At 64.6% G+C, this 10,348-nt stretch overlaps 2 protein-coding genes across 2 annotated transcripts; both read left to right on the top strand.

Annotated features, from left to right (window-relative positions):
• The first annotated feature begins 695 nt into the window (after positions 1–695).
• Icam4 (intercellular adhesion molecule 4 (Landsteiner-Wiener blood group)) lies at positions 696–2,177 on the top strand. Its single transcript, XM_003460867.5, has 3 exons — positions 696–1,391; positions 1,506–1,811; positions 1,963–2,177. The coding sequence occupies exons 1-3, from the start codon at positions 836–838 to the stop codon at positions 2,094–2,096; spliced, it is 996 nt and encodes a 331-aa protein (XP_003460915.3). The 5' UTR covers positions 696–835; the 3' UTR covers positions 2,097–2,177.
• A 1,134-nt stretch (positions 2,178–3,311) lies between these two features.
• On the top strand, positions 3,312–10,277 carry Icam5 (intercellular adhesion molecule 5). Its single transcript, XM_063228636.1, has 11 exons — positions 3,312–3,800; positions 4,724–4,993; positions 5,141–5,461; positions 5,844–6,131; positions 6,384–6,638; positions 6,742–6,990; positions 7,477–7,719; positions 7,797–8,075; positions 8,156–8,395; positions 9,110–9,373; positions 9,889–10,277. The coding sequence occupies exons 1-11, from the start codon at positions 3,719–3,721 to the stop codon at positions 10,137–10,139; spliced, it is 2,742 nt and encodes a 913-aa protein (XP_063084706.1). The 5' UTR covers positions 3,312–3,718; the 3' UTR covers positions 10,140–10,277.
• The last annotated feature ends 71 nt before the right edge of the window (positions 10,278–10,348 follow it).

A 10,348-nucleotide genomic window follows, 5' to 3' on the forward strand; every position in this document is an offset into this window, starting at 1 on the left:
AAGATGGTGACCAATGATGTGAATAGAGCGGTTCCTGCCCTCACAGAGCGCACTCAATATCATACATTCACAGTTGCCAGGTACAGTTTAGCAGGCTGTGCACTGCACAAGCGCACCTGGCAAAAACTTTAAGTGGATCTAAGATTTTTCCCTCTGTTGGTCAAGCTGCGTTCTCTCCAAAGGGTATTCTTTCTACTTTTCTATTGGGCACTAGTCCTGGCTACTAGTTCATTAAGCCCTTACTATCCCTCTTCCAATACTGGACTGTTAGTCACCTTCCCACCCACAACCATTTGTGCCAGCATTCCTGACACTGTGACAGTGTCCAAATATCATGCCGACCCCGGCGGTTAAGTCATGGAATCCCTTGGAATGGAAGCCTTGACCTGGAGCCAGTAAAGCACCTCCCACCCCACCCCCTGGCCTGGACCTCCGTGGGTGTGGGCAGGGGGCAGGGGTCCCATCCGGTGGAGCTGTTTCCAGCCACCTAACCCTAACCTTGACCTCCCACTTCCTTCCCCAGTAAAAGCTGCCGCCTGGCCCAATCCTGAGGCTGCGGCCAGATCCGAGGCTAAAGCCCTGACCTGCTACTGCGGTGAAAACGAAAGATCCTGGTTCAAAAGAATAAAATAATATGTGGTTGACAACAGTGTCCTGAATCTCATTCTGGGTCGGAGGAAGCAGAGCTGGTGTCCACTGTGGGACTCCCGAGTCCTCTGGGGGGGGCCCCTGGCCCTCTGGGGCGGGCCTGGAGAGGCGGAGCTGCGGGGCCTCCTTATCGCCTGAGCCAGCTCCTGCTCCCTGGCGCCAGGTCCCTTTTTGGGGTCTCTTTGCCATGAGGTCTCTGCTTCTCCTGTTGCTGCCCCCTTTGCTGGTGGCCGCCTACCCGGTAGGTGGGAGCGCGTGGACGCCTCAGGCTGAGCTGTTGCAAACCCCCAACCCCAGCCCCAGCCCCAGCCCCAGGCCCAGGCCCAGCCCCAGCCCCAGGCCCAGGCCCAGGCCCAGCCCCAGCCCAGGACCCGGCCCCGGCCCCGGCCCCAGCCCCAGCCCCAGCCCAGGCCCCGGCCCCGGCCCCGGCCCCAGCCCAGGCCCCGGCCCCGGCCCCAGCCCTCCCGCGCCCTTGGGAGCCTCAGTGCCCTTCTGGGTGCGTCTGAGCCCGAAGCTGGTGGAGGTGGCCCCGGGTCACTCCGCCTGGCTGAACTGCAGCACGAGCTGCCCCCTGCCGGAGAGACCCAGCTTCTTCACCGACCTGCGGCTCGGCCGCACGGCCACCGGGCCGGGCTGGGTGTCCTTCGAGGTGGTGAATGTGACGGCCTGGACCTCCATCGTGCGCTGCTCCGCCACCTGCGCGGGGAAAACGCGCCAGACGGCGGCGAAGATCAACACTTACAGTGAGGACGGCGACCCGGGCCGGGCCGGGCGGGCGGGCGGGGGAGGGCAGCGCCGGCTGGCCGCCGCTAGGGGGCGCGCGCGGGCCCGTCTCAGGGGCTCCCCTCTCGCCTTAGAGCGGCCACGCAGCGTGATCCTGGAGCCGCAGGCCCTCGTGGGCGGCCGCTACACCCTGCGCTGCTATGTGACACACCTGTTCCCCGTGGGCTTGCTGGTGCTGACCCTGCGACGTGGCGGCCGGATCATGTATTTTGAACGCCTGGAGCGCTTCAAAAGCCTAGATCTGGCCAACGTGACCCTGACCCACACGTTTCACGCCAGGCCCAGAGACCTCTGGCAGCCCATGACCTGCCACGCGCGCCTCAATCTCAGCGGCCTGGTGGTGTACAGCAGCTCGGCACCTGTCATCCTGACAGCCCTGGGTGAGGCCCTCTGTGATCCTGGGGACTTGGGGACTGTGTGTGTGTGTGTGTGTGTGTGTGTGTGTGTGTGTGTGTGTGTAGTGCACAGATCAGAGTGTAACTGGCATCAGACGATTTCCTGGATTTCTAATTCTCCACCTCCTGCTCCCAGATTGGAGCCCTGAGTCCAAAGCCTTGGCCTACACATCCATTGCGGCCTTCGTGGGGATCCTTCTAGCACTGGGGGTCACCTTCCTGAACAGATGCCTAGCAACGCGACATACAGGGAAGTGCTCTGCCGGCTGAGAGCAAGGGAAAAAAAATCTGGAACAATTTGCAATTCGGAAAACTGCTCAGACCAATAAAGATTCCCCTTGGCTTTTGCTATGCCCTGGCCTCATGATCCTTGGAAGAAAAAACAGCCTCCTTTTTAATCAGCTTTCTCCAAATTTCTGCCTCCTTCAGGACATCAGAGTTTGTCCCTGAGGGCCCACTGGCTCAGAGTCCCCGAGTCCCAGTCCTTCTGCGTTTCCAGCGGGTGCAGTGAAACTTCACTTTTTGCTGCCTTTATCGGCGGGGTGCAGATGGGCAAAGCAGGGGCCTTGGAAGACGCTGGGCCCTGGGAGGGCGGGTTTATGGTATGGTTATTCTTGATTGGCTCTGCCGCAGCCACACAGTAACTCTGATTGGTTGTTAACTTTCTTTTCCACTCCCATCCCCACTCACTTTTTTTTTTAGTACCGAGGCTTGAATTTAGGACCTTGCACTTGCCAGGCAGGCGCTTATGCCGCTGAGCTAAATCCCACCTCCACCTTGGACCGGGGGGCCTTCCGGAGCGCCACCCCGCGGTGGAACAAGAACGCATCCCTATAGTTCACACTGAACCACAAGGGGCGAGGTAGCCACGTAGGGACAGCGAGAAAGAGATAGTCAGATGGCCCACGAGGGATGTCACAGGCTCGCGTCAGGGTAGCGAGCTTGCTGGCAGTCGTCCGGGCAGGTGGGCGCATGGAGAGAGTGGGTGGTAAAGCTTGGAGTCCAGATGCGGGGTCTAAAGGGTCACAGCTGGTCTCTTGGTCTCGCGTGGCTGCAGAATCGAGGCTCACACGGGAGGCCGGAGCCGGGTTCGCCGAGCGCACGACGCGCTCCGAGGCGCTCGGGAGAGGAAGGCGCTCCCCCGCGCCTAGACGCTTGCCCGCTGCACGCTGGGTAAATGCAGACCCCGAGTCGAGCCGACTCTAATTTAGACACCCGCGAAGGCTGCGCGCATGCACACGTGTCCCCGACTCGCTGGCACTTTGGTCCCCGCCTCCTCCATCGCGTGCGGGAGCTGAGCCGGAGAAGGACCCGGGGTGTGGCTGTAAGCCTGGGCTCCCCCTCCCCGTTCACCAGGACGAGGAGGCGTACCCCCTCCCAAGCTGCGCTCCCCTAGAACTCCTCTCGCCCCCAAATCAATCTCCGCCCTAAGGGGCGCGCTGCTGGGAGGAGCTAAGGAGAGGGGCGGAGCCTGGGGTCCGGCACGGATTCCGAGCCTCCGTGCACGGGTGGGGGGGTCTGGGCAGGGCAAGCCAGCATCCCCCCACCTCCGCGTCGCGGCCGGGGATGACGCGGGAGAGCGTGGTCGCCCCCAGAAGGCTGCAGGCGATCGAGCTGACCTCCGCGTAGACTCCGGGGGTCGCTCGCTCTCAGCCTTCCCCAAGGCCGGGAGCCCGGCGCGCGCGCGCCTCCCGCACCCCCCTCCCCGCCGCCACCGCCGCCGCCGCCGCCTCTGCCGCCGCCCCCTCCTTGGAAACCAAGTTACCAACGTTTAAACCAATCCCCGGGCGCAAGCCGGCCTCCCCCACACTCCACCCGCCGCGCCGCGCCGTCCTCTAGCCCGGCTCGTCACTCGCGCTCCCCTCGCCTCCTGCGCTTCCCCCGCGGCGGCGATGCCAGGGCCTTCGCCGGGGCCGTGCCGGGCGCTACTCGGCCTCTGGGCTGCCCTGGGCCTGGAGATCCTCCGCCTCGCAGGTAAGAGCGCTCCGGCCGCGCAGGGCGGGGACGGCGCTGAGGGACCCGGGCGGCTGCCCCGCGCCCCTCCCAGCTCCGCCCTCTGCTCGTCCCACGCTTCTGCCTTCACCCGGAGCCGCGTCCTCGTCGCTGTCTCCCTCCTACACACACGGAGACCCAGCTCCCCAACTCCCGCTTTCCTGGGGCGCTACCTATTTCCTGGGAGATCCAGGTGTTCTGCGCCCAACCGCGCGCCCTGGAGGCCCTGGAGCGCCCCCGTCCCCTCCCCGGGGGTCCCCTCCCGCTCCGCGGCGCACCGTGGTCCACGGACACCCGTCCCCTCCCGCCCCCCTGCGATGCGCAGAGACCCCCATCTAGAGCCCCAACTAATGTGACTCAGGGGCGCTGTTCCCGCTCCACCCTGAGCCCTGGCAACCAGGTCCCCCGGCGGTTCCCGCGGGTCCTTTCCCGAGTCCTGCCCCGAGTCTCCTTTCCACGTTCTTTACCCACATCTGGGGACCTCGCTTGACCCTGACTCCTCTCTTCTTTGCCTGCGCCCCCGTCTCAGCCTCCCCCTCGCCTGGTCATCTTCCAGGACCTCAGGACCAGGCTCGGTCCCCATCCCCCATCAGCAGTCCCCTCCTCCCAGCCTTGCTGTGCGCACCCCAGACCCCAGCTCCCCGCTCCTCTCTCCCCTCCCCCATACCCCTACCACCTCCTCGGAGCCTTGGGGGCCAGGGCCGACTCCGTGGCAGAGTGCCAGCCTCGAGGAGGTCCGGACTCGGAGAGCAGCTCCAAAGCCGAGGCCGAGGCGGGCCGTGGGACTCCTGGGTTCTTTGCGCACCGCGGTCCTCGGGGGTCCTGGGGAAGCCCTGCCTTCAGCGAGGGGCGCCGAGATCTCAGGGAGTTGGCTCCCCAGGCTGAGCCCGCGTTTCCCCGGGCAGCGGTCGCGCAGGAGCCCTTCTGGGCGGACCTGCAGCCCCGCGTGGCGCTCGTGGAGCGCGGGGGCTCGCTGTGGCTGAATTGCAGCACCAACTGCCCTCGGCCGGAGCGCGGTGGCCTGGAGACCTCGCTGCGCCGCAACGGGACCCAGAGGGGCTTGCGCTGGCTGGCGCGGCAGCTGGTGGACATCCGTGAGCCCGAGACCCAGCCTGTGTGCTTCTTCCGCTGCGCGCGGCGCACGCTGCAGGCGCGCGGGCTCATCCGCACTTTCCGTGAGTTCTGCGTGGTCGCGCCCCGCCCCCGGACCTCGGGGTCCTCCCTTTCGGGCTCCACCCACCGGGTCACCAAGCCCCGGAGTCTGAGCTTGTAGACTCCCCAAGGTGTAGCGTTTCCAAAAACAGCGGTTCCTTCCCTCGCAGAGAAACCGGATCGCGTCGAGCTGGTGCAGCTCCCTGCCTGGCAGCCTGTGGGAGAGAACTTCACCCTGAGCTGCAGGGTCCCGGGAGCCGGACCTCGCGGGAGCCTCACACTGACCCTGCTGCGGGGCGCGCAGGAGCTCATCCGCCGGAGCTTTACGGGGGAACCGCCCCGAGCGCGGGGCGCGGTGCTCACGGCCACGGTGCTGGCGCGCAGGGAGGACAACGGCGCTAATTTCTCCTGCCGCGCGGAGCTGGACTTGCGGCCGCACGGCCTGGGGCTGTTTGAAAACACTTCGGCGCCCAGACAGCTCCGCACCTTCGGTGAGTGGCATCGGGAGCCCCAAGTGAGACTGGGCGGAGCTGGAAGCAGTTCAGAGGCCCGTGCATCTGAATGCTGATCCTTACTCCGACAAACAGCAGCTGGCTTGCTTCGCCTCTGTGCCTTCGGAATGGTGTTACAAGATGTGCATGTTAAGGGCTTAGTACATAGTGAGTGCTCAGTATAGATTCAAATGCTGAGGTGGGCGTGGTGGCGCAGGCCTGTAATTTCAGCGCTCAGGAGGCTGAAGCAGGAGCATCGCTGTGAGTTGACGACTGCCTGAGGTACCTAGTGAGTTCAAAACCAGCCTGGAATACATACATGTCTCAAAAAGCAACAATAATATGATGATAATAAGTCCAAGCTCTGCTCTTCCACCCTTAGCCCTGTCTCCAGAGCCCCCGCGTCTCCATGGTCCCCGGCTCTTAGAAGTGGGCTCAGAATGGCCAGTGAGCTGCACCTTGGACAAACTCTTTCCCGCCTCTGAGGCTGGGGTTTCCCTCGCGCTGGGGGACCAGAGGCTGAATCCTGATGTCACCCTCGAGGGGGACACCCTCACAGCCACTGCCACAGCCACCGGTATCGCTGAGCAGGAAGGTTCCAGGCAGCTGGTCTGCAACGTGACCCTAGGGGGCGAAAGTCGGGAGGCCCAGGAAAACGTGACAGTCTACAGTAAGCGGGAGTGGGCGGGGCCTCGGCGGCTGGGGTGGGACCAGAGGGATGAGTGGGCGGGGCCAAACAGTGGGCGGAACAGGGAGTCTGTCAGGGGCTAAGCAGAGGATTAGCCAGTGGCTGAGGGGGCGGAGCCTGAGGGGCGGGGCCTCGGTTTGTTCGAAGCTGTGAGAGGTTCGGGCGGAGATGGGGCGGAGGTTGGCCGGTAGAGGGGCGTGGTCGGGAGGACTCGTGCCAGTGCTCCGCCCCCAGGCTTCCCCGCACCACTGCTGACTTTGAGCGAGCCCAGCGCCCCAGAGGGGCAGATGGTCACAGTAAATTGCACTGCGGGGACGCAAGCTCTGGTCACCCTGGAGGGAATTCCAGCTGCAGCACCGGGACAGCCTGCCCAGCTCCAGTTCAACGCCACTGAGAACGACGACGGACGTGGCTTCTTCTGCTCTGCCACCCTCGAGGTGGACGGGGAGACGCTTAGCAAGAACGACAGCGCCGAGCTGCGCGTGCTCTGTGAGCTGGCGACCTCGGAGGACCTGCCGGGCCCCTGACCCTGTCGGGGAGGCGGGGCGATCCTTCATTCGCCACCGCTAGCCTGTCGGACCCTTGTCCGCAGATGCCCCCCGGCTGGACGACTCCGATTGTCCCCGAAGCTGGACGTGGCCTGAGGGCCCGGAGCAGACGCTGCGCTGCGACGCCCGAGGGAACCCGGAGCCTTCGGTGCACTGCGCGCGGCTGGACGGCGGGGCGGTGCTGGCGCTGGGCCGGCCTGGTCCGGTGACGCGCGCGCTGGCGGGCACCTACCGCTGCACGGCGGCCAGTGCGCAGGGCGCGGCCGTCAAGGACGTGACGCTGACCGTGGAGTGTGAGTGGGGCGTGAACGGGCGCGTCGCTTTTGCGGTCTCAGGGACTGCAGATGGTGGGGGCCTTGTAAGAAGTTGCAAACCTGTAGCCAGGCATGGTGGCTTCTGAAGCCTGTCATTCCTGCACTTGGGAGGCTGAGACAGAAAGGTCGCTGGGAATTCCAGGCCAGTTTGGCTACAGAGCCAGGCCATGTCTCAGAAAGCAAAGAAAGAACAAAGTTTCAAAAACAGTTAGCATGGGCTGGGGATTTAGCTCAGCGGCATAAGCGCCGGCCTGGCAAGTGTGAGGTCGTGAGTTCGATCCCGGGTACCCCCCCCCAAAAAAAAAAAAAAACAATCAACCAAAAACAGTTTAGTAAGAGTCCGAAGTAGTGGCTAGCGTACTGGCCCACTGAGGGAACAGTCTGCCCACCTCTTCCTGGCGGTCCTGGGGCACAGGGGGAACATCAGATCGGTCCCCCAAATCAGCGCCACACATCCCATTCCAGACGCGCCGGCGCTGGACAACGTGGGCTGCCCAGACCGCATGACTTGGGTGGAGGGAACCGAGGCATCGCTGAGCTGCGTGGCGCGTGGGGTCCCGGCCCCCAACGTGAGCTGCGTGCGCTCCGGCGAGGCCGACGCGGTGGAGGGGCTGCTGCGCGTGGCCCGGGAACACGCAGGCACCTACCACTGCGAGGCCACCAACGCGCGAGGCTCTGCAACCAAAGCTGTGGCCATCACTGTGGAGTGTGAGCAGGAGCGTCTCGGGCCACCCCAGCCGGGACTCCTGTCTGTCCTCTTGTGACCCCGGCTCCCCGCTTTGCAGATGGCCCCAGCTTTGAGGAGCCAGGCTGCCCCAGCAACTGGACATGGGTGGAAGGATCCGGGTCGCTGTTCCCCTGCGAGGTGGATGGCAAGCCACAGCCCAGCGTGGAGTGCGCAGGCTCGGAGGACGCCAACCAGGGGGTGATGCTGCCCCTGGTCTCCTCCAGACCCGGCCCCCGGGGACCCCCTCTCTCTAGCGACCTGCCACCCGGGGTCTACCTCTGCAATGCCACCAACCCCCACGGCTCCTCGGTCAAAACTGTGGTCGTGAGCGCGGAGTGTGAGCGGGGTCCGGGTGGGCGGGAAGGAGGGAGTGATCCCCGAGTGCGTCCCCCTGATCCCTTCCCGGCTGCTTTGCAGCGCCGCCACACATGGACGAGGCCACCTGCCCCAGTCACCAGACGTGGCTGGAAGGGGCTCAGGCTGCCGTGCTGGCCTGCTCGGCCCGGGGCCGCCCGTCCCCACGCGTGCGCTGCCTGCGTGAAGGCACGCCCCGGCTCGAGCGACCGCGCGTATCCCGGGAAGATGCAGGGACCTACCGCTGTGAGGCCACCAATGCGCACGGCACGGACTTCCGGACCGTCACCGTGGGCGTGGAATGTAAGGGGGGCGCAGGATGGACGGCCCTCAATACAGGGAAAAGGGACTTGCGGGGTGGCAGAGCCCAAGGCAGCTGAGGGCACCTCTTCTGGTCCCAGTCCTGGGGAGGAGGAATCCAGGCCTCAACTTGGGGCTCATGGAAAGTCCGGGGAGCAGGAGCTCAGCCGGCTCAAGACAGTGGGCAGGTCTCATCCTCCGATGAGTAAGAAGGTCACGATTTTTTAATTCAGTTTTTGGGGGAGGTTACCGAGAACTGAACCCAGGGCCTTCACATTGAGTTACATTCCCAGCATTAATTTTTTTTTTCTTTGAGACAGGATCTTAATAAGTCACAGGTTAGACTTGAACTTGCAACCCTCCTGCCTCGGCCTCCCAGAATTCTAGGATTATTGGTGTGCACATACACACCGGTCTGGGTAGAACTCTTTTTTTTTTTTTTTTTTTTGGTATTTTTGAGACAGTATCTCAGTGCAGCTCAGGCTGGCCTTGAGCTCACTTTGTAGCCCAGGCTGGTCTCAAACTCGAAAAGATCCTCCTGCCTCAGCCTCCCGAGGGCTGGGATTCCAGGGCTGCGCCACCACGCCCAGCTGGGGTAGAATTTTTGTCTCCCACCATAGGCTGGGGGGTGCCTGTCTGAGAAGGGGTGGTCTCTGATGGACTGTTGTGGGTCAGTGGGACTTGGTCAGCTGTGACCTTTCACCTCTGTCCCTGCAGACCGGCCTGTGGTGGCCGAGCTGGCTGCCTCCCCATCCAGCGTGAGGCCCGGCGGGAACTTCACCCTGACCTGCCGCATTGAGGCGTGGCCTCCGGCGCAGATCAGCTGGCGTGCGCCCCCGGGGGCTCCCAACATCGGTCTGTCCAGCAACAACAGCACGCTGAGCGTGGCGGGCGCCGTGGGCAGCCACGGCGGCGAGTACGAGTGCGCGGCCACCAACGCGCATGGGCGCCACGCACGGCGCATCACGGTGCGCGTGGCCGGTAAGTGGCAGCCCAGACAGTGGCTCTGAAGAGGGGTGAGACCTGAGTCTTGGGCTCTGACCCCGCCTCTGACTGTCACCCCAGATGACATCAGAGTAAGTAGAGTAGTGATCAAGGGAAGGGAGCCAGGTGCACGCCTGGCATCCACACTTGGGAGGCTGAGGCAGGAGGGTCACCATGCATGCACGGCCAGCCGGGGCTGCGTGGTGAGACCCTGCCTCAAAACCAAACCATATCAAAAGCGGGGGGCAGGGTGCTGGGGCTACAGCTCAGCAGCCCTGCGCCCGGCCGGCAAGCCCTAAGTCCTGAGTTCGATTCCTGATGAAAACCCCTCCGAGTGGGAGGTGGGACCTGTGACCCAGCCCCAGGCCGCGCTGCCTCCGTGGAAGGAGGGTTGGAGCAAGCCCAGGGCAGCCGGGGCTCCGTGCACATCCCTCCCGGCTAAGTCCCCCGGCCCGGCTGGGGGCCTCGGCGCGCTGACTCGGCTGTCCGTCTGTCCGTCCGCCCTCCCGCAGGTCCCTGGCTGTGGGTCGCCGTGGGCGGCGCGGCGGGGGGCGCAGCGCTGCTGGCCGCGGGCGCGGGCCTGGCCGTCTACGTGCGCTCCACCGCGTGCAAGAAGGGCGAGTACAACGTGCAGGAGGCCGAGAGCTCGGGCGAGGCCGTGTGTCTCAACGGCGCGGGCGGCGGCGCCGAGGCGGGGGACCGGGCGGCCGAGTCCCCGGCCGAGGAGGGCGAGGTCTTCGCCATCCAGCTGACGCCCGCCTGAGCTGCGCCCTCCCCGCGGGCCGGGGCGCCCCACTGCCAGAGGGGCTGATCACTGCGCTATTTATTTATTTATTTATTCAACTCTAGGGGCGTCGCCCCATTTTCTACCCGGCTCCCCCAATAAAGTTTTTATAAAGGACCCGGGTTCTTCTAGGTTTCTGGGGGGCACTGGGGATTGGACACGTTCCCAGCCCCCCACATTAACGGATA

This window comes from Cavia porcellus, unplaced genomic scaffold (assembly GCF_034190915.1).
Source record: "Cavia porcellus strain 051 isolate PalLab524CR breed Dunkin Hartley unplaced genomic scaffold, mCavPor4.1 scaffold_17, whole genome shotgun sequence".
Taxonomy (NCBI): Eukaryota; Metazoa; Chordata; class Mammalia; order Rodentia; family Caviidae; genus Cavia; species Cavia porcellus.

What these genes read in the sequence shown, in the direction of transcription:
- Icam5 (XM_063228636.1), top strand. Translation starts at nt 3,719, where the DNA reads ATGCCAGGGCCTTCGCCGGGGCCGTGCCGGGCGCTACTCGGCCTCTGG. An exon ending in GGAGATCCTCCGCCTCGCAG is followed by an intron (nt 3,801 to 4,723) that starts GTAAGAGCGCTC and finishes TTCCCCGGGCAG; the next exon opens with CGGTCGCGCAGGAGCCCTTC. An exon ending in CGCCGAGCTGCGCGTGCTCT is followed by an intron (nt 6,639 to 6,741) that starts GTGAGCTGGCGA and finishes CCTTGTCCGCAG; the next exon opens with ATGCCCCCCGGCTGGACGAC.
- Icam4 (XM_003460867.5), top strand. Translation starts at nt 836, where the DNA reads ATGAGGTCTCTGCTTCTCCTGTTGCTGCCCCCTTTGCTGGTGGCCGCC. An exon ending in GGCGAAGATCAACACTTACA is followed by an intron (nt 1,392 to 1,505) that starts GTGAGGACGGCG and finishes CTCTCGCCTTAG; the next exon opens with AGCGGCCACGCAGCGTGATC. An exon ending in TGTCATCCTGACAGCCCTGG is followed by an intron (nt 1,812 to 1,962) that starts GTGAGGCCCTCT and finishes TCCTGCTCCCAG; the next exon opens with ATTGGAGCCCTGAGTCCAAA.